This window comes from Carassius auratus, unplaced genomic scaffold (genome assembly GCF_003368295.1).
Source record: "Carassius auratus strain Wakin unplaced genomic scaffold, ASM336829v1 scaf_tig00001658, whole genome shotgun sequence".
Taxonomy (NCBI): Eukaryota; Metazoa; Chordata; class Actinopteri; order Cypriniformes; family Cyprinidae; genus Carassius; species Carassius auratus.
This window is the reverse complement of record NW_020523378.1, coordinates 221,812-242,994: the sequence shown is the minus strand read 5'-3', so window position 1 is coordinate 242,994 and position 21,183 is coordinate 221,812. Positions and strand designations below refer to the sequence as shown.

General features: G+C 37.4%; 1 protein-coding gene across 1 annotated transcript in view; it reads right to left on the bottom strand.

The window, feature by feature from the left end:
- Positions 1–21,183, bottom strand: part of nid2a (nidogen 2a (osteonidogen)) — a 42,900-nt gene that overhangs the window by 3,886 nt on the left and 17,831 nt on the right. Inside the window, exons 10-28 of the mRNA XM_026242586.1 lie at positions 19,536–19,664; positions 18,111–18,236; positions 17,488–17,715; positions 16,987–17,214; positions 15,637–15,864; positions 15,140–15,367; positions 11,716–11,943; positions 10,958–11,185; positions 9,796–10,023; positions 9,296–9,523; positions 7,992–8,219; positions 6,492–6,719; positions 5,188–5,415; positions 3,694–3,921; positions 2,512–2,739; positions 1,375–1,599; positions 1,038–1,207; positions 823–952; positions 539–710 (exon numbers count right to left, since the gene is read on the bottom strand). Of these exons, the coding sequence (XP_026098371.1) occupies positions 539–710; positions 823–952; positions 1,038–1,207; positions 1,375–1,599; positions 2,512–2,739; positions 3,694–3,921; positions 5,188–5,415; positions 6,492–6,719; positions 7,992–8,219; positions 9,296–9,523; positions 9,796–10,023; positions 10,958–11,185; positions 11,716–11,943; positions 15,140–15,367; positions 15,637–15,864; positions 16,987–17,214; positions 17,488–17,715; positions 18,111–18,236; positions 19,536–19,664 (3,916 nt within the window). The remainder of the gene's footprint in view (positions 1–538; positions 711–822; positions 953–1,037; positions 1,208–1,374; positions 1,600–2,511; positions 2,740–3,693; positions 3,922–5,187; positions 5,416–6,491; positions 6,720–7,991; positions 8,220–9,295; positions 9,524–9,795; positions 10,024–10,957; positions 11,186–11,715; positions 11,944–15,139; positions 15,368–15,636; positions 15,865–16,986; positions 17,215–17,487; positions 17,716–18,110; positions 18,237–19,535; positions 19,665–21,183) is intronic.

The following is a 21,183-nucleotide window of genomic DNA, read 5'->3' as shown; positions in this document are numbered from 1 at the left end:
CACACACACACATACACACACATAAATACAATAATTAATATAAATTTGTTAATATGCTGTTTTTGATCAATAACCCAGAAAAAAAAAATCTTCAATAATACTACAATAAATTTTTTTACAAATAACATAGTAGTTTTTATTCTATACATTTTTACCAGAGGTCAATATATATATATATATATATATATATATATATATATATATATATATATATATATATATATATATATATATATATATATATATATTGATTATAAAATATTATAATAATATTATATACTATTTCATATAATGTAGGTTGTGTATACTGTGGTACACAATCAGAAACTCAACTTCTACACATACACATTATCCTTAAATGCAACACAATGTAGTACTCACATACATGACCAAATACTGAGCAGCTTTGATCAGTAATTAGTCAAATCAAAGCTTCACAAGATGCATTACTTCTTTATTTCAGGTACTGGTTTTGGTAATAAGATGGGTGGCAAGATGGCTCACAGTCTGATATCTTTAAGCAATCTGAAGCACATACCCTGTAGTGGAGTCCACGATGATGGCTCTGGGATTTACTAAGTCTGTGTCAAACAGAACACGTCTGTCACTTCCATCAAGATTCGCCGTTTCGATCTTATCTGATGTGCTGTCCACCCAAAACAGTTTCCTACGGACGACATCTATAGCAAGACCCTCTGGACTCGTCAGAGCTGAAAGAAATTATATTATATTATATTATATTGTATTTTATTGTATTGTATTGTATTGTATTGTATTGTATTGTATTGTATTGTATTGTATTGTATTATAAAAGAAACATACCTGTGTTGATGATAATCTCAGGTTCTGATCCTGGTTCCAGACTGGCTCTATTGATTGTCCGTCCAGCCAGATCCGTCCAATAAACTTTTCTTTCTCTGCAGTCATAATCAATGCCGACTACTATGGAGCCCTGAGAGTGTAAACAGGAGAGAATCAGTATACTTTGCTCAAAGCCGCAGACTTCAGTATTTGAATCAATAGTGTGCAAGTCTCACATGTAGAGCAAGCAGAACTGAAGATCTCTGCTTGTCCATTTGAGTGCCATTGAGCGGCAAAGCTCCAATCTGCTGGCCCTGGGCATAGAGCAGGAACGTGCCTGTTGGAGGCGGGGTCACATCGGGGCGTGGCAGAGGGTGCATGGTAGGAGGGGCCACAGTAGGTATACCTAAAAGTCAGCAGATCAGTTTAGCTTGGAAAAACAAATAACTCTGTTGGCCCTTATTCTAAATCTAAACTTGAAAATAAAATAAAAAAAATTCCCAGCAATGAATCCTTTAATCAGTGTTGTTTTTCATTAGGGAAACTGTGGGTTTCACAGCAAGTGACACTCACAGGCAGGTTTCACAGCATCGTGTGAGCGGGTTCCTGGTACTTCCCGTCCGTTTTGGTCCACACACCAGCAGTAGCTGCTGTCTCCATAGCACTGAACTGGATTGAACTCCCCAGAAGAGTCACACTGAGGTAGATAATGGTGGGAACCCGGCTGGCCTCCATATTGCTCCAACAGACTCGCTCTCCAGCGCTCACAGACGGTCTCTGGACGCGGGACGGGGGGAACTGGGTGTCGGAGGGGAAACCAGGATCATATAACTGCACAGTATGGGGATATTTATCCATAACCAATAAGAGATTTATCAAGTAAGCACTGAAAACTGCTAATGACTAATCCAGCATGAAAAAAGTATTTAAAAGATATTTTAACATTTTAAATACTAAATTGATTTTATAATGATGATGATGATGATGAATAAATCTATTTTTAAATAATTTTGAATAATTAAACTATTTTTATAATTAAAATATTCAATTATTTATGAATAAGTTTAATGATCTTTGTTAATGTTAATTATATAATTAAAAGGTGCTGTATGTAGGATTTACACCGAGTGGCTGAACTAGGTATTGCAGTCCAAATTCAAAATATTGGAGAGGGTTTTTTTTCACCCGGCTCCTCCTCATGAGACTTGACACACATGCAGGTTGCCAGATTGACGACACAAACAGGAACGAGTGCACTTGACGATAAATGAAATAAAATACAATGTGTTGACGACCAACTGGGAACCCGGGGTGCCGAAATACAACTGGGTAAACTGGCAGTGGGAGCGGGTTTCACAAACCAAAACCGACATTCCGGACCGGAAAGCACATTTTCAAATGAGAATATCTGACTGCAGCATTGTTTTTCAGATGAACAAGTATGTTAACTTAGCATGTTTCTTAAATATCTGCAAACATATTATGGTAAAGATATTTATTTTATGGTACATACAGCACCTTTAAGAAGCATATAAAATAATAATCTAAACTTGAACCTCAGACATCCAACAATTTGTAAGTTTGATTGCTTAGAGTGGCAGCCCCATCCACAGTGAAATCCTATGAGACCAAAATTCCACTGTACATGGATCTATTAGTCTAGATGTTATTGTATTGTTTTATTTATTGTTTTAAGTTTTGTTTTCTTACCAGGCTCATCACAGTTTATTGCTGGGGCTCCAGGTGGAGTTCTGGTTCCCGCTCTCTCCTGTCCTCTACTGTCCACACACCAGCAGTGACCTGTGGACCCGTGGCACTGCTGGGACCTGTACTGACCCTCCTCATCACACTGAGGGATGAAGGCTCCTGTCAGAGGAACATCACCATCTCTGCTACGAAGACTGTCTCTGTGCTGCTCACACTGGGTCTTGGGGCGAACTAGAGGCACACAAGACACATAAGGGATTTTTATTACACTCCTTTGAACAACCCTTTCTTTACATGAAATGAAAAGGTTTGTGAAGTTTAAGAGTCCGTCAACTCTAAACTCCAATAAAGTTATTATCTGTTTTGATTATAATATTGCAGATGTTAATATTTCACATGTAAACACAGGTGGTTTTGACAAACCTAAACCTTCCCTAAAACCCTACATTTTTCCAAAGAGGAATGCAATATGTCTACAACAATAAAGGTGTATCTCTTCACATTTTTATGCTTTCTTCCTCAAACTCAGGGTAAGGGCCGGTTTCCCAGACAACTAGCTTATTTCTTTTGAACTTTCTAGTCATCAAACAATCCAGATTCCACAAAAATATTAAGCAGCACAATTGTTTTCAACACTGATAATAAGAAGAAATGTTTCCTGAGCATAAACTCAGCATGTAAGAATGATTTCTGAAAGATCATGTGACACTGAAGACTGGAGTAATGATTCTACAAATTCAGCTTTGCATCACATGAGTAAATAACATTTTCATTTTTTAAAACAGTTATCCTAAATTTTTATAATATTTCACAATAATAATTTTTTTACAGTATCTTTTTTATTAAATAAATGCAGCCTTGGTAAGCATAAGAGGACTGTGACAAAAAATAAATTTCCCAAAAAATAAAAGTACTTGTAGACCAAAGATGCCCAAACCAGGGCCAACAGACCAAAGTTGGTCCACAAAAAGGTGGAAAAATAGGGGAAAACATGCTATTGAAGCATATCTTTATTTCTATTCTTTTATATGCTTTATTGCATTTTTTGGCATTTAATTGAATAAATAATAATAATAAAACAAATCTGTTTTAAAATAATATAGATATAATGCAAAATATACTTTATATACTTTTGGCCCTTCATAGTAAAACGTTTGGACACCTCTGCTGTAGATTATTTCTTACCAGGCTCATCACAGTTTATTGCTGGAGCTCCAGGTGGAGTTCTGGTTCCCGCTCTCTCCTGTCCTCTACTGTCCACACACCAGCAGTGACCTGTGGACCCGTGGCACTGCTGGGACCTGTACTGACCCTCCTCATCACACTGAGGGATGAAGGCTCCTATCAGAGGAACATCACCATCTCTGCTACGAAGACTGTCTCTGTGCTGCTCACACTGGGTCTTGGGACGCTCTGGATGCAATTGGGATAGAAAAGAGTCTGTTATTCTCCCATCACACCCATCAGTACAAAAATCTCAGCCATAAAATGTCACGGTTCATGAATTCGCTGTCTCTCTCTCATCTTGTTTAGTGTGCAGTTGTGTGTCTGTGGGCGTGGCCTGTGATCACGGCTGATCAGCAGCACCACCTGCTACCTATTGTGTGTGTCTATATTAGTGCAGTAACTGGTGTCTCATGTTGTCAGATCGTTGTTGTCCTCTGTTGTTTTCCCTTCTGTTCCCTGTGCCATGTTTGGATAGTGGATTCCCTATCTGTTCTTCGTCATGTCTTCCTGTACTCTGCACCGGGATCACGAGCACTGTCACTTGAGGAAACAGCACCAGATCACTGAGGACCATCACTGGCTGTCCACCGAAGTCCCTGCATCACCCAGCATCAGAGCTTGTGATCGCCTCTGCTCTCCATCTGTGTTCTGGACTTCCTTTGTTGTTTGTTTAGTCTGAACACTTTTACTACCTTGTGAAATAAATCACTTTGCTTTTGCATCCTGCCTCTGTCTACGTCACATAAAATTACTTCAAGAAAGTTACAGAGTTTTTTATAAAATGAATGTTTCTGGTGTTTCTGATGACATTCAACCTGCCCTAATAAAAATAAAACCAAATATTAAAGGGGACATTTGACTTTGAAAAAAAGAACATTATTTTGTGTACTTGGTGAAATGAAATGTGTTTATAGGATTTAAGAAAAAAAAAAAAAACATTATTTTCCACATATTGTACATTATTATTTCTCCTCTATACACCGCCTTTCAGAAACACAACATTTTTTTACAAATCTCATCCGTCTGAAAAGCGAGTTGTGCTCTGATTGGCCAGCTATCCAGTGCATTGTGATTGGCCGAATACCTCAAGCGTGTGACGGAAATGTTACGCCCCTTACCATACTGTGATGCCATGTGTCCCGGCACGATGAGACAAAACCAATAAAACCCATTACAAACGAGGCATTTGTTGCATCCAGTGGGGACATAATTACTGATTATAATGACTAATAATGTGTTTTTATGCGTTACATTGCGTATTGCACCATGAAATATAAAACCATGTCTGCATTTGTGATCGGAGTAATGACAAACAACAAGCGCTACCCTACACTGCTCAAATAACACTGCTCACTGCTCTATAACAGATCCCATGACAATTAATTAATTAAAAAAATGTAATATTATATAAAAATAGGACAAATGACCTATTGAGGGAGGCCTGTTTCTTACCAGGCTCATCACAGTTTATTGCTGGGGCTCCAGGTGGAGTTCTGGTTCCCGCTCTCTCCTGTCCTCTACTGTCCACACACCAGCAGTGACCTGTGGACCCGTGGCACTGCTGGGACCTGTACTGACCCACCTCATCACACTGAGGGATGAAGGCTCCTATCAGAGGAACATCACCATCTCTGCTACGAACACTGTCTCTGTGCTGCTCACACTGGGTCTTGGGACGAACTAGAGGCACACAAGATACACAAGGGATTTTTATTACACTCCTTTGAAAAACCCTTTCTTTACATTAAATTAAAAGGTTTGTGAAGTTTAAGAGTCGCAAAACTCTAAACTCCAATAAAGTTATTATCTGTTTTGATTATAATATTGCAGATGTTAATATTTCACATGAAAACACAGGTGGTTTTGACAAACCTAAACCTTCCCTAAAACCCTACATTTTTCCAAAGAGGAATGCAATATGTCTACAACAATAAAGGTGTATCTCTTCACATTTTTATGCTATCCTCCTCAAACTCAGGGTAAGGGCCGGTTTCCCAGACAACTAGCTTATTTCTTTTGAACTTTCTAGTCATCAAACAATCCAGATTCCACAAAAATATTAAGCAGCACAATTGTTTTCAACACTGATAATAAGAAGAAATGTTTCCTGAGCATAAACTCAGCATGTAAGAATGATTTCTGAAAGATCATGTGACACTGAAGACTGGAGTAATGATTCTAAAATTCAGCTTTGCATCACGAGTGAATAACATTTTCATTTTTTTAAACAGTTATCCTAAATTGTTATAATATTTCACAATAATAAGTTTTTTACTGCATTTTTTAACCAAATAAATGTAGCCTTGGTAAGCATATAAGACTTCTTTAAAAAAAAATATTCATCCCAAACTTCTTAACGGTAGTCCATTCCAAATAAAAACAGTAATTGCAACAGATACCATGACAATTAATAATAATGAAATAAAATAAATATTATTTAAATTACTTGGAGAAAGAGGACTGTGACAAAAATAAATTTCCCCAAAAATAAAATTTCCTGAAGACCAGAGATGCCCAAACCAGGGACAACAGACCAAAGTTGGTCCACAAGAAGGTGGAAAAATGCTATTGAAGCATATCTTTATTTCTATTCTTTTATATGCTTTATTGCATTTTTTGGCATTTAATTGAATAAATAATAATAATAAAACAAATCTGTTTTAAAATAATATAGATATAATGCAAAATATACTTTATATACTTTTGGCCCTTCATAGTAAAACGTTTGGACACCTCTGCTGTAGATTATTTCTTACCAGGCTCATCACAGTTTATTGCTGGGGCTCCAGGTGGAGTTCTGGTTCCCGCTCTCTCCTGTCCTCTACTGTCCACACACCAGCAGTGACCTGTGGACCCGTGGCACTGCTGGGACCTGTACTGACCCTCCTCATCACACTGAGGGATGAAGGCTCCTATCAGAGGAACATCACCATCTCTGCTACGAAGACTGTCTCTGTGCTGCTCACACTGGGTCTTGGGACGCTCTGGATGCACATGGGATAGAAAAGAGTCTGTTATTCTCCCATCACACCCATCAGTACAAAAATCTCAGCCATAAAATGTCACGGTTCATGAATTCGCTGTCTCTCTCTCATCTTGTTTAGTGTGCAGTTGTGTGTCTGTGGGCGTGGCCTGTGATCACGGCTGATCAGCAGCACCACCTGCTACCTATTGTGTGTGTCTATATTAGTGCAGTAACTGGTGTCTCATGTTGTCAGATCGTTGTTGTCCTCTGTTGTTTTCCCTTCTGTTCCCTGTGCCATGTTTGGATAGTGGATTCCCTATCTGTTCTTCGTCATGTCTTCCTGTACTCTGCACCGGGATCACGAGCACTGTCACTTGAGGAAACAGCACCAGATCACTGAGGACCATCACTGGCTGTCCACCGAAGTCCCTGCATCACCCAGCATCAGAGCTTGTGATCGCCTCTGCTCTCCATCTGGTTCTGGACTTCCTTTGTTGTTTGTTTAGTCTGAACACTTTTACTACCTTGTGAAATAAATCACTTTGCTTTTGCATCCTGCCTCTGTCTACGTCACATAAAATTACTTCAATAAAGTTACAGAGTTTTTTATAAAATGAATGTTTCTGGTGTTTCTGATGACATTCAACCTGCCCTAATTAAAATATAACCAAATATTAAAGGGGACATATGACTTTGAAAAAAAGAACATTATTTTGTGTACTTGGTGACATGAAATGTGTTTATAGGGTTTAAGGTAAAACAAAAACAAAAAAAACATTATTTTCCACATATTGTACGTTATTATTTCTCCTCTATACACCGCCTTTCAGAAACACAATTTTTTTTTACAAATCTCATCCGTCTGAAAAGCGAGTTGTGCTCTGATTGGCCAGCCATCCAGTGCATTGTGATTGGCCGAATACCTCAAACGTGTGACGGAAATGTTACGCCCCTTACCATACTGTGATGCCATGTGTCCCGGCACGATGAGACAAAACCAATAAAACCCATTACAAACGAGGCATTTGTTGCATCCAGTGTGGACATAATTACTGATTATAATGACTAATAATGTGTTTTTATGCGTTACATTGCGTATTGCACCATGAAATATAAAACCATGTCTGCATTTGTGATCGGAGTAATGACAAACAACAAGCGCTACCCTACACTGCTCAAATAACACTGCTCACTGCTCTATAACAGATCCCATGACAATTAATTAATTAAAAAAATGTAATATTATATAAAAATAGGACAGATGACCTATTGAGGGAGGCCTGTTTCTTACCAGGCTCATCACAGTTTATTGCTGGGGCTCCAGGTGGAGTTCTGGTTCCCGCTCTCTCCTGTCCTCTACTGTCCACACACCAGCAGTGACCTGTGGACCCGTGGCACTGCTGGGACCTGTACTGACCCTCCTCATCACACTGAGGGATGAAGGCTCCTGTCAGAGGAACATTACCATCTCTGCTACGAAGACTGTCTCTGTGCTGCTCACACTGGGTCTTGGGACGAACTAGAGGCACACAAGACACACAAGGGATTTTTATTACACTCCTTTGGAAAACCCTTTCTTTACATTAAATTAAAAGGTTTGTGAAGTTTAAGAGTCGCAAAACTCTAAACTCCAATAAAGTTATTATCTGTTTTGATTATAATATTGCAGATGTTAATATTTCACATGTAAACACAGGTGGTTTTGACAAACCTAAACCTTCTCGAAAACCCTACATTTTCCAAAGAGGAATGCAATGTGTCTACAACAATAAAGGTGTATCTCTTCACAGTTTTATGCTATCCTCCTCAAACTCAGGGTAAGGGCCGGTTTCCCAGACAACTAGCTTATTTCTTTTGAACTTTCTAGTCATCAAACAATCCAGATTCCACAAAAATATTAAGCAGCACAATTGTTTACAACACTGATAATAAGAAGAAATGTTTCCTGAGCATAAACTCAGCATGTAAGAATGATTTCTGAAAGATCATGTGACACTGAAGACTGGAGTAATGATTCTAAAATTCAGCTTTGCATCACGAGTGAATAACATTTTCATTTTTTTAAACAGTTATCCTAAATTGTTATAATATTTCACAATAATAAGTTTTTTACTGCATTTTTTAACCAAATAAATGTATCCTTGGTAAGCATATAAGACTTCTTTAAAAAAAAATATTCATCCCAAACTTCTTAACGGTAGTCCATTCCAAATAAAAACAGTAATTGCAACAGATACCATGACAATTAATAATAATGAAATAAAATAAATATTATTTAAATTACTTGGAGAAAGAGGACTGTGACAAAAATACTTTTCCCCAAAAATAAAATTTCCTGAAGACCAGAGATGCCCAAACCAGGGACAACAGACCAAAGTTGGTCCACAAGAAGGTGGAAAAAATGCTATTGAAGCATATCTTTATTTCTATTCTTTTATATGCTTTATTGCATTTTTTGGCATTTAATTGAATAAATAATAATAATAAAACAAATCTGTTTTAAAATAATATAGATATAATGCAAAATATACTTTATATACTTTTGGCCCTTCATAGTAAAACGTTTGGACACATATGCAGTGGACAATTTCTTACCAGGCTCATCACAGTTTATTGCTGGAGCTCCAGGTGGAGTTCTGGTTCCCGCTCTCTCCTGTCCTCTACTGTCCACACACCAGCAGTGACCTGTGGACCCGTGGCACTGCTGGGACCTGTACTGACCCTCCTCATCACACTGAGGGATGAAGGCTCCTGTCAGAGGAACATCACCATCTCTGCTACGAAGACTGTCTCTGTGCTGCTCACACTGGGTCTTGGGATGCTCTGGATGCACATGGGATAGAAAAGAGTGTTATTCTCCCATCGCACCCCTCAGTAGAACAACTAACTTAGACTAAAATAATAAAAAAAAAAACGGAAAACTAAACATATTTAAAAATAGAAACCTGTCACAATTTAATTCATATTATAAAATGATATATATTATATTGAAATAACATCTACAATTTCTAAAGCATATAGAATTTGGAGATATTCCAACAAAAAGAGCAACTGCTACCACTCTTTGGACACATATGCAGTGGACAATTTCTTACCAGGCTCATCACAGTTTATTACTGGGGCTCCAGGTGGAGTTCTGGTTCCCGCTCTCTCCTGTCCTCTACTGTCCACACACCAGCAGTGACCTGTGGACCCGTGGCACTGCTGGGACCTGTACTGACCCTCCTCATCACACTGAGGGATGAAGGCTCCTATCAGAGGAACATCACCATCTCTGCTACGAAGACTGTCTCTGTGCTGCTCACACTTGGTCTTGGGACGCTCTGGATGTAATTGGGATAGAAAAGAGTCTGTTATTCTCTCATCACACCCCTCAGTACAAAAATCTCAGCCATAAAGTTACTTTAATAAAGATATAGTTTTTGATCAAATTCTTATTTCTGGTGTCTCTGATGACATTCAACCCTCCCCTAACTAAAATAAATCCAAATGAGTCATATGGCGTTGCTAAAAAAAGACCATTATTTTGTGTATTTGGTGTAATGAAATGAGTTTATGTGGTTTAAGGTTAAAAAATATATATTATTTTCCACATACTGTACATTATTGTTGCTCGTCTATGCACCATCTTTCGGAAACAAGTCAATTTTTACAAATCTCATCGTTCTGAAAAGCGAGGTGCACTTTGATTGGCCAGCTATCCAGTGCATTGTGATTGGCCAAATACCTCAAGTGTTTGACAGAAATATTACGGCCCTTACCATACTGTGTTGCCATGTAACCTGGCACTACGAGACAAAACCAATAAAACCCATAATTACTGATTATAATGACTTATACTGTGTTTTTACATGCTGCGTAAATATAAAACCATATCTTCATTTGTTATCGGAAAAACGTCAAAAAACAAGTGCTACTCTACACTGCTCAAAACTCGAGTTTTAATTAGTAGTGGCAAATCCTTTAAATATCAAAATGTACTTATAGACTGCGAGTCAGCATTATTTGTCAGAATACCAGCATTGTAGGCTTCACTGACAGAAAATAGTCCTTGCCATCTGAGTATTTGGTTTAATCCCAAAAATAGATAAATTATGTTAAAATAACAGTATCTAAAAATTGAAAAGCAACTAGAGATATTCCCACAAAAAGAGGAACTGTGACAGCTCTATAACAGATCCCATGACAATTAATTCATTAAAAAAATTATTATATAGAATAGGACAGATGACCTATTGAGGGATGCCTGTTTCTTACCAGGCTCATCACAGTTTATTGCTGGGGCTCCAGGTGGAGTTCTGGTTCCCGCTCTCTCCTGTCCTCTATTGTCCACACACCAGCAGTGGCCTGTGGACCCGTGGCACTGCTGGGACCTGTACTGACCCTCCTCATCACACTGAGGGATGAAGGCTCCTGTCAGAGGAACATCACCATCTCTGCTACGAAGACTGTCTCTGTGCTGCTCACACTGGGTCTTGGGACGCTCTGGATGCACATGAGATAGAAAAGAGTCTGTTATTCTCCCATCACACATCTCAGTAGAAGTAATCTTGCAGGTGGTTCTGAAAATTTCAACCTCCCCTTAATTATTTTATTAGAAATTAACAGTGTTGTTATTCAGAACTAAAATGGAAACTTTTCTGAATCTGCTTAAATTACTTGAACTAGAATGAAATATAATTAAGGCTATATAGAAATATTTAAATAGAAATAGAGGAACAAAAGCACATAAGAAAATTGCTAAAACTTAAATTAATATTAATATAATTTAAATTAATACTGAAAATAAAATTATAAAATATTAATAAGTACTATAATATATGTTAATAATTCTAAGTACACAAAAAATTATAAAATAACACTGGTGTGTAGAATCTAGAATTTAAGGATATATTTCCACAAAAAACTATTTCTACCTATATATAAAATATACCATAAAAATAAATTGTTTAAAACTGTGTAATATATTATATAAAATAGCACAGATGACCTATTGAGGGAGGCCTGTTTCTTACCAGGCTCATCACAGTTTATTGCTGGAGCTCCAGGTGGAGTTCTGGTTCCCGCTCTCTCCTGTCCTCTACTGTCCACACACCAGCAGTGACCTGTGGACCCGTGGCACTGCTGGGACCTGTACTGACCCTCCTCATCACACTGAGGGATGAAGGCTCCTATCAGAGGAACATCACCATCTCTGCTACGAAGACTGTCTCTGTGCTGCTCACACTGGGTCTTGGGACGCTCTGGATGCACATGGGATAGAATTTTTTTTTATTCTCCCATCACAACCCTCAGTACAAAAATCTCAGCCATAAAGTTACTTCAATAAAGTTACAGAGTTTTGATAAAATTCATTTTTCTGGTGTCTCTGATGACATTCAACCTGCCCTAACTAAAATATAACCAAATATTAAAGGGGTCATATGATGTTGCTAAAAAAAGAACATTATTTTGTGTATTTGGTGTAATGAAATGTGTTTATGTGGTTTAAGGTTAAAAAATATATATTATTTTCCACATTCTGTACATTATTGATTCTCCTCTATGCCCAACTTTTCAGAAAAGTGTGGATTTTTACAAATCTCATCGTTCTGAAAAGCGAGGTGTGCTCTGATTGGCCAGCTATCCAGTGCATTGTGATTGGCCGAATACCTCAAGTGTGTGCCAGAAATATTACGGCCCTTACCATACTGTGATGCCATGTTTCCTGGCACAAGGGGACAAAACCAATAAATCCCATTACAAACAAGGTATTTGTTGCATCCACCTGGGACATAATTACTGATTATAATGACTTATACTGTGTTTTTACATGCTGCGTAAATATAAAACCATATCTTCATTTGTGATCTGAGAGACGTCAAACAACAAGTGCTACTCTACACTGCTCAAAACTCGCGTTTGAATTATTAGTGGCAAATCCTTTAAATATGAAAACGTACTTACAGACTGTAAGTAAGCATTATTTGTCAGAACACTGGCATTGTAGGCTACTCTCACACGAAACAGTCCTTGTCCTCTGCAAAATGCGATGCACACATCCAAATATTTGGTTTGAACTGTTCTGGAACAGTGTTGTCAATATAACTTAAAGGGTAAGTTTACCCAATAATCAAAATTATGTCATTAATAACTCACCCTCATGTCGTTCCAAACCCGTTCATCTTCGGAACATAGTTTAAGATATTTTAGATTTAGTCCGAGATCCTCAGTCCCTCCATTGAAACTGTGTACGGTATACTGTCCATGTCCAGAAAGGTAAGAAAAACATCATCAAAGTAGTCCATGTGACATCAGAGGGTCAGTTAGAATTTTTTGGAAGCATCGAAAATCTATTATGGTCCAAAAATAGCAAAAACTACGACTTTATTCAGCATTGTCTTCTCTTCCAGATCTGTTGTGAGATTTCAAAACACTGCAGTTTAGTGATATCCGGTTCGCGAACGAATCAATCGATGTAACCAGATATTCTTGAACCAGTTCACCAAATTGAACTGAATCATTTGAAATGGTTCGCGTCTCTAATATGCATTAATCCACAAATGACTTAAGCTGTTAACTTTTTTAATGTGGCTGACACTCCCTCTGAGTTAAAACAAACCAATATCCTGGAGTAATTAATGTACTCAAACAGTACATTGACTGAACGGCTGTGAAGAGAGAACTGAAGATGAATACCGAGTCGAGCCAGATAACGAACAAAAGATTGACTCGTTCACAAATCAAGAACCAGTTGCATCAGTTTTCGGATTACCAGTAGTTATTTCGCACAGTTCGATTCAATAAACCGGTTGAAGAAAACGGTTCATCGTTGGTTTACCCACGATCATAACACTAGCACAGAATCAGTTCAGAATCAATCACCAAAAAAAAAACTGTTAGGTTCAGACGCTCTGTGTGTCAGTCTGCTTCACACTGAATCACACATGTGCAGTATCATCAGCTCCTCGGTTCTCGAATCGGACGCGTCTGAGAGAAACGGTTCTTGACTTGAGAATGAGTCAATCTTTTGTTCTGAACTGGTTCAAGAAGATCCGGTTACATTGAATGATTCATTCGCGAACCGGATATCACTAAACTGCAGTGTTTTGAAATCTCACAGACCCGGAAGAGAAGACAATGCTGAATAAAGTCGTAGTTTTTGATGCTTCAAAAAATTCTAACGGACCCTCTGATGTCACATGGACTACTTTGATGATGTTTTTCTTACCTTTCTGGACATGGACAGTATACACACAGTTTCAATGGAGGGACTGAGGATCTCGGACTAAATCTAAAATATCTTAAACTGTGTTCCGAAGAAAACGAAGGTCTTACAGGTTTGGAACGACATGAGGATGAGTTATTAATGACATAATTTTGATTATTGGGTGAACTAACCCTTTAACCACTGATTTCTAGTTGTTTCCTCTTTTGGAAGAGCAAACAAAATTGTTTTGCTTTCACAATAAAACACTCAGCATCTTCACAACATGGCAGCAGCAACAATACTACACGAGAGGAAAAAAGTTACGCCTTCTTTCTTTACCTTAAACATTTGGGCGGTGTTATGCAAATCTTCCCATACAGTGACGTAGACATGAGGCATGTTTAAACTAGGCATTTTAGGAGGGCATTGACGAGTCTTAACTTTTATTAAAAATATCACTTTGGGTTTGAGACTTTAGTCTTTGCAACTTTAGGGATCTCATCTATTCACAAACAGCTTATGACACTCCAAAGAGAACGGAATACTTGAAATCGCATCATATGACCCATTTAAATGAAAAATGTAAACTTAAAACTCTTTCAAATTAACAGAAATGTTTCCTTGGCCACAAACAGAAAATAATAAAAAAGTTTGAGTTAAAGTACTAAACATAGCTAAAACTAAAAAAAAATTAAGTAACACTTTAGTATAGGGTCCAATTCACACTGATAACTAGCTGCTTATTAGCATGTCCATTAGTAACATATTGGCTGTTCATTAGTGCTTATAAAGTACATATAATGCATGACATTCATAATCCTACCCAATACCCTAAACTTAACAACTACCTTATAAACTATTAATAAGCAGCAAATAAGGAGTTAATTGAGGCAAAAGTCATAGTTAATGGTTAGTTAATAGTGAGAATTGGACCCTAAAATAAAGTGTGACCAAAAAGTATAATAATTTAAATTAATAGATATATTTAAAAAAAAAGTTCTAAAAATGAAACATACACATGCAAAAAAATAATGAAAAATGTAAACTGAAAATGTAAAAGTAAAATTATATTAATTATGTTAAAATAACAGCATCTAAAATTTGCAAAGCATCTAGAGTTTGGAGATATTCCAACAAAAAGAGGAACTGTGACAGCTCTATAACAGATCTCATGAAAATTAATTCATAAAAAAAATAAAATATTATATAGAATAGGACAGATGACCTATTGAGGGAGGCCTGTTTCTTACCAGGCTCATCACAGTTTATTGCTGGAGCTCCAGGTGGAGTTCTGGTTCCCGCTCTCTCCTGTCCTCTACTGTCCACACACCAGCAGTGACCTGTGGACCCATGGCACTGCTGGGACCTGTACTGACCCTCCTCATCACACTGAGGGATGAAGGCTCCTATCAGAGGAACATCACCATCTGTGCTACGAAGACTGTCTCTGTGCTGCTCACACTGGGTCTTGGGACGCTCTGGATGCACATGAGATAGAAAAGAGTGTTATTCTCCCATTACACCCCTCAGTAGAACAACTAACTTAGACTAAAATAATAAAAAAAACGGAAAACTAAACATATTTACAAATAGAAACCTGTCACAATTTAAATCATATTATAAAATGATATATATTATATTGAAATAACATCTACAATTTCTAAAGCATATAGAATTTGGAGATATTCCAACAAAAAGAGCAACTGCTACCACTCTTTGGACACATATGCAGTGGACAATTTCTTACCAGCCTCATCACAATTTATTACTGGGGCTCCAGGTGGAGTTCTGGTTCCCGCTCTCTCCTGTCCTCTACTGTCCACACACCAGCAGTGACCTGTGGACCCGTGGCACTGCTGGGACCTGTACTGACCCTCCTCATCACACTGAGGGATGAAGGCTCCTGTCAGAGGAACATTACCATCTCTGCTACGAACACTGTCTCTGTGCTGCTCACACTGGGTCTTGGGACGAACTAGAGGCACACAAGACACACAAGGGATTTGAACAACCCTTTCTTTACATGAAATGAAAAGGTTTGTGAAGTTTAAGAGTCCGTCAACTCTAAACTCCAATAAAGTTATTATCTGTTTTGATTATAATATTGCAGATGTTAATATTTCACATGTTAACACAGGTGGTTTTGACAAACCTAAACCTTCCCTAAAACCCTACATTTTTCCAAAGAGGAATGCAATATGTCTACAACAATAAAGGTGTATCTCTTCACATTTTTATGCTATCCTCCTCAAACTCAGGGTAAGGGCCAGTTTTCCCAGACAACTAGCTTATTTCTTTTGAACTTTCTAGTCATCAAACAATCCAGATTCCACAAAAATATTAAGCAGCACAACTGTTTTCAACACTGATAATAAGAAGAAATGTTTCCTGAGCATAAACTCAGCATGTAAGAATGATTTCTGAAAGATCATGTGACACTGAAGACTGGAGTAATGATTCTAAAAATTCAGCTTTGCATCACATGAGTAAATAAAATTTTCATTTTTTTAAAACAGTTATCCTAAATTGTTATAATATTTCACAATAATAGGTTTTTTAGTGCATTTTTTTTAATCAAATTAAATGCAGCCTTGATAAGCATATAAGACATCCTTCAAAAAAATTGTATTCATCCCAAACTTCTAAATGGTCGTCTATTCCAAACAAGAAAAGGAATTGCAACAGGTCCCATGACAAAATATTAACAAAAAATAAATGTAAATATTATTTAAATGACTTGGAGAGAGAGGACTGTGACAACAATAAATCCCCCCACCCCAAAAAAAGTTCCTGAAGACCAGAGATGCCCAAACCAGGGCCAGCAGACCAAAGTTGGTCCACAAGAAGGTGGAAAAATAGGGGAAAACTTGCTATTGAAGCATATCCTTATTTCTTTCTTTTTTTACATCGTTTGTTGCATTTTTTTTGTTGTTGTTGCATTTAATTATAAAAATAATTTAAATAAACACAATTAATAATAATACAAAAAAAACTATTTAAAAATAATATAGTTAGATATAATGCAAAATATACATTATATACTTTTGGCCCTTCATAGTAAGACGTTTGGACACATATGCAGTGGGCAGTTTCTTACCAGGCTCATCACAGTTTATTGCTGGGGCTCCAGGTGGAGTTCTGGTTCCCGCTCTCTCCTGTCCTCTACTGTCCACACACCAGCAGTGACCTGTGGACCCGTGGCACTGCTGGGACCTGTACTGACCCTCCTCATCACACTGAGGGATGAAGGCTCCTGTCAGAGGAACATCACCATCTCTGCTACGGACACTGTCTCTGTGCTGCTCACACTGGGTCTTGGGACGCTCTGGATGCAATTGGGATAGAAAAGAGTCTGTTATTCTCCCGTTACACCCCTCAGTAGAACAACTAACTTAGAATAAAATAATAATAAAAAACTGAAAACTAAAAATATATAAAAAATAAAACCCAGTCACAATTGAATATATATTATAAAATGATATATATTATATTGAAATAACATCTACAATTTCTAAAGCATATAGAATTTGGAGATATTCCAACAAAAAGAGCAACTGCTACCACTCTTTGGACACATATGCAGTGGACAATTTCTTACCAGGCTCATCACAATTTATTACTGGGGCTCCAGGTGGAGTTCTGGTTCCCGCTCTCTCCTGTCCTCTACTGTCCACACACCAGCAGTGGCCTGTGGACCCGTGGCACTGCTGGGACCTGTACTGACCCTCCTCATCACACTGAGGGATGAAGGCTCCTGTCAGAGGAACATCACCATCTCTGCTACGAACACTGTCTCTGTGCTGCTCACACTGGGTCTTGGGGCGACCTATAATGCAAATATACCAGATGTTAAACACTGCAAGATGTTTTTGTCTTGTTTCCAGCCAAAATTCTTAAATCAAGAAGGATTTTCTAGACAAGTAAAAATTGTTGTCTTGTTTTCAAAAAAAAAACAAGTCAATATTAAGTGAGGTTTTTTCTTGAAACAAGGTAAATAATCTGCAAATGGGGTTAGCAAAATCCTCTTGTTTTCTGTTTGAGATCAATTAAAATGTAAAAATAATTAATTTTGACTCGTTTTTTTTTTTTTTAAACAACACAATGATTTTTACTTTTCTAGAAAATCCTTCCTGATTACAAAAAATAATAATTGTAGTGTAGAATTTGGGACTTAAATAAAAAAAAATAATGGTAAAAATCCAAATAGCTACAAATAACTACCATTTGTATGGTGGCACTGGAAACCATCTCCGTGGTATCCCGGTTGGCACTGGCAGTGGAAAGATCCCGGACTGTTTGAGCACAAGGCCTGGGTGTGGCACGGCTGGTCACGGCACTCGTCCACATCTGCACAAACCACAAAACACAGCACTCACTCTAGTCCTCAACAAACAGTGCTTCCCAGGAAGTTAGTATGAGTCATTCTGTTGCCTAAAGGCTTCAAACTCCCACTATCCCGTCAAAGACCAGAGCAGGAAGGAGAAGAGTTAACTGTCCTCTGACCCACTTGTGTTCTTCAGCTGCTTGTCTCCTACGCACATTCCCTGAGCAAGGACATTGGGTCATTGTTTCAAAATACCCTCCCTTCCCCAGCGTCTCTGGTTACCCATGCCTCTCTCAGCACTGGAAACCCTTCACCTACAGCATTCAGCTGAGAGAATGAGCCTGTGTTTTACCAACATTAACCTCGGCAACACATCACATCCCAATGACAGAAAGAAACTCAGACTGAGTCACAGATAAACTGCTGACTTTGTTCTTAGAAGCTAACTTATGTTGCATACTGTACAATACATTATGTGAAATAGTAGAGTATATAGCAATAAACATTCAAATCCGTAAAATGCCAAATTGTTTTTCAAATTCTTGAAGTTATTACTCTCGTCTCATTGTGGTTTTCTTATTATTTTCAATGTTGAAAACAGTTGTGATGCTTTATGTTTCTGTGGGAACCACAATCCATTCTTTGACAAATAGAAAGTTAAATAAACTAAATGTTTTTGAAAACTTTTGCAACTTTATAAATGTCATTACTGTCACTTTTGCACAATTTAATACATCCTTAAATAAAAGCATAAATTATAGAATAAAAGAAAATTGTATAGACCACAAACTTTAGGTAGTAAAAGGTGGTGTATTTTGCATTTTTCCTCTAATTTTAATGACAAAATATTAAAATATTTTAATCATTTATATTAAATAAAAATAAATAATGTCAGTCTAAATAAATAATGATTCAAGAAACATTATGTTATATGGATTTTCTCTGAATAGAAATAATGTATTTTTCAGAAATTCCTTACATTATATACAGTTGCAAACAATGTGATTGACGTTTTCTTTAAGATATGAACACATAACCTTTGGCCTTAGACTTGTGGCAATAAGTATAATAAAAGGAAAAATGAAAACAAAATATGCAATAATGTAAATAAGTAATGTAACAAATAAATAAATAATTTAAAAGAATAATGGATTAATTACTTTTAATTTTCATAGTGATTTCTATGAATAATTGCATGACATGAGCATTAAATATACATTTGTCTCTGAATGATAAATTACAATATATAATGTGGAATACATTGAAGTTCGGTAGAGTTGTTTCAAAGCACAGACTGCACAGGAAATTAAGATGTTTCTTACCCTGACATGTCCGACCGTCAAATCCAAACTCAAATCCGCTCTCACACTGACAGCGATGGCTTCCAGGCAGGTTCACACAGTACGAATGAGCACCACAGGAGCTCAGACCTTCTGCACACTCATCCACATCTACAGAGAGAGAACAACTGCTCAATTACAACCCACAATGCTCTAATGTTTACCAATCACACTGAAAGATTCATTGTTTTGGATGCTAGGTGTCTAAAAGGCTAGAAGAGGTGCCTTGGTGTGCGTCAACATGTCATTCCAGCGCTGGACAGATAAAGCATGCCTGCCGTTTGTGAAGACAGAGGAAGATAGTGAGGGATGTCGTGGGAACAGGCCTGAGGCTCTGGGTGGGTTAAGAGCTGGTCAGCAGGAGACCTGGTTTTGATCATTGCTAATTACAGGGAGGGTAAGGAACACACGGTCCCAATCTCTCTCCTGATTTTTCTCTGCTCTCTTTCCTTGACCCCCTTATTATCTACTCTAGAGTGAAGAGTTCAGACAGGTGATAAAATGATCCTCTAATAGGAGCATGATGTCTGAAAACACACACATACACACTCACACACACATAATCAAGTCCAGACAGCTGCACTGGGAAATCCAATTCATTCTGATGAATCACTTTGTTTGGATATTTTGTTCCAAAGAAACACGTCTTAAAGAACTGATTCACTGAATCAAATAAAATGAATGTGGTTACAATAATAATGAAAACAAATTCTGAAATATTCTTTCCAACTTTACAGTTTTACTAGTAATAAAATACACATATATAATGATTTACCAAGATAAAGCAGCAGAAGTCATTCATTTCCAATGAGAAAATTATAATTTTTTGTTTTATGGGCATGTCCAGTGATGTAACGATGCTGAGAAAAGTGCACCTTTATGCAAATGAGCTTTATAAACATAAAAAATGGTGCACAACAAAAAAACATGTAATAGTCAAATTTGAATCAATTTGTTCCAAACAACCAGTTAAAATAAACAATTAACTGAATCAGATCAAATTGATTAAAAAATGTTAATTGTTGTAGTAAAATTGCTGTTTAGTGTGGAGTTTCCAATTAGGTTGCATCAGGGAATTTTTAACAACAACAACCAAAAATGGTTACTAATATTAATAATAATAATGTTTAGAAAAATTATTTTAGGATTAGAATTACTCCACAATACGCTTTCCAACTTGCAGTTTTATTGCAATACATTCTATTTGTGATCAGTCCTTCAATAGCTCTTTATGCAGCCCAACAGCTAAAAGCTCTCTTTTGCTTTGTAAATCAGTTCAACCAAATCATTTAATCAGAATCGAACACAATTTGATCTCAAATCAGACATTATTAGTCTCTATGTCAAATATCATCTGGAATAAGGGTCTCAAGAAAAAAAATGCACATCTGTACGGAGTTTTTCTGGAGGGGAGATGCGATTTGCTCTCCCCCCTCTTCAAAAGAGGAAATATCAGGTGGTCTGAGCCCCCCAAACTAGCTTAAAGCTGAGGATGTGGCCTCTGCATGTGCAGCTCAAACAGAAATGCCACAGCAATGTGTCTTTGCTTACAAATCTTCCCAAGACTCACCGCAAGCCCATAGATCGCCCACATTCCACCTAAAGAGTGTTTAGTCTTTCTGTTGTTTGG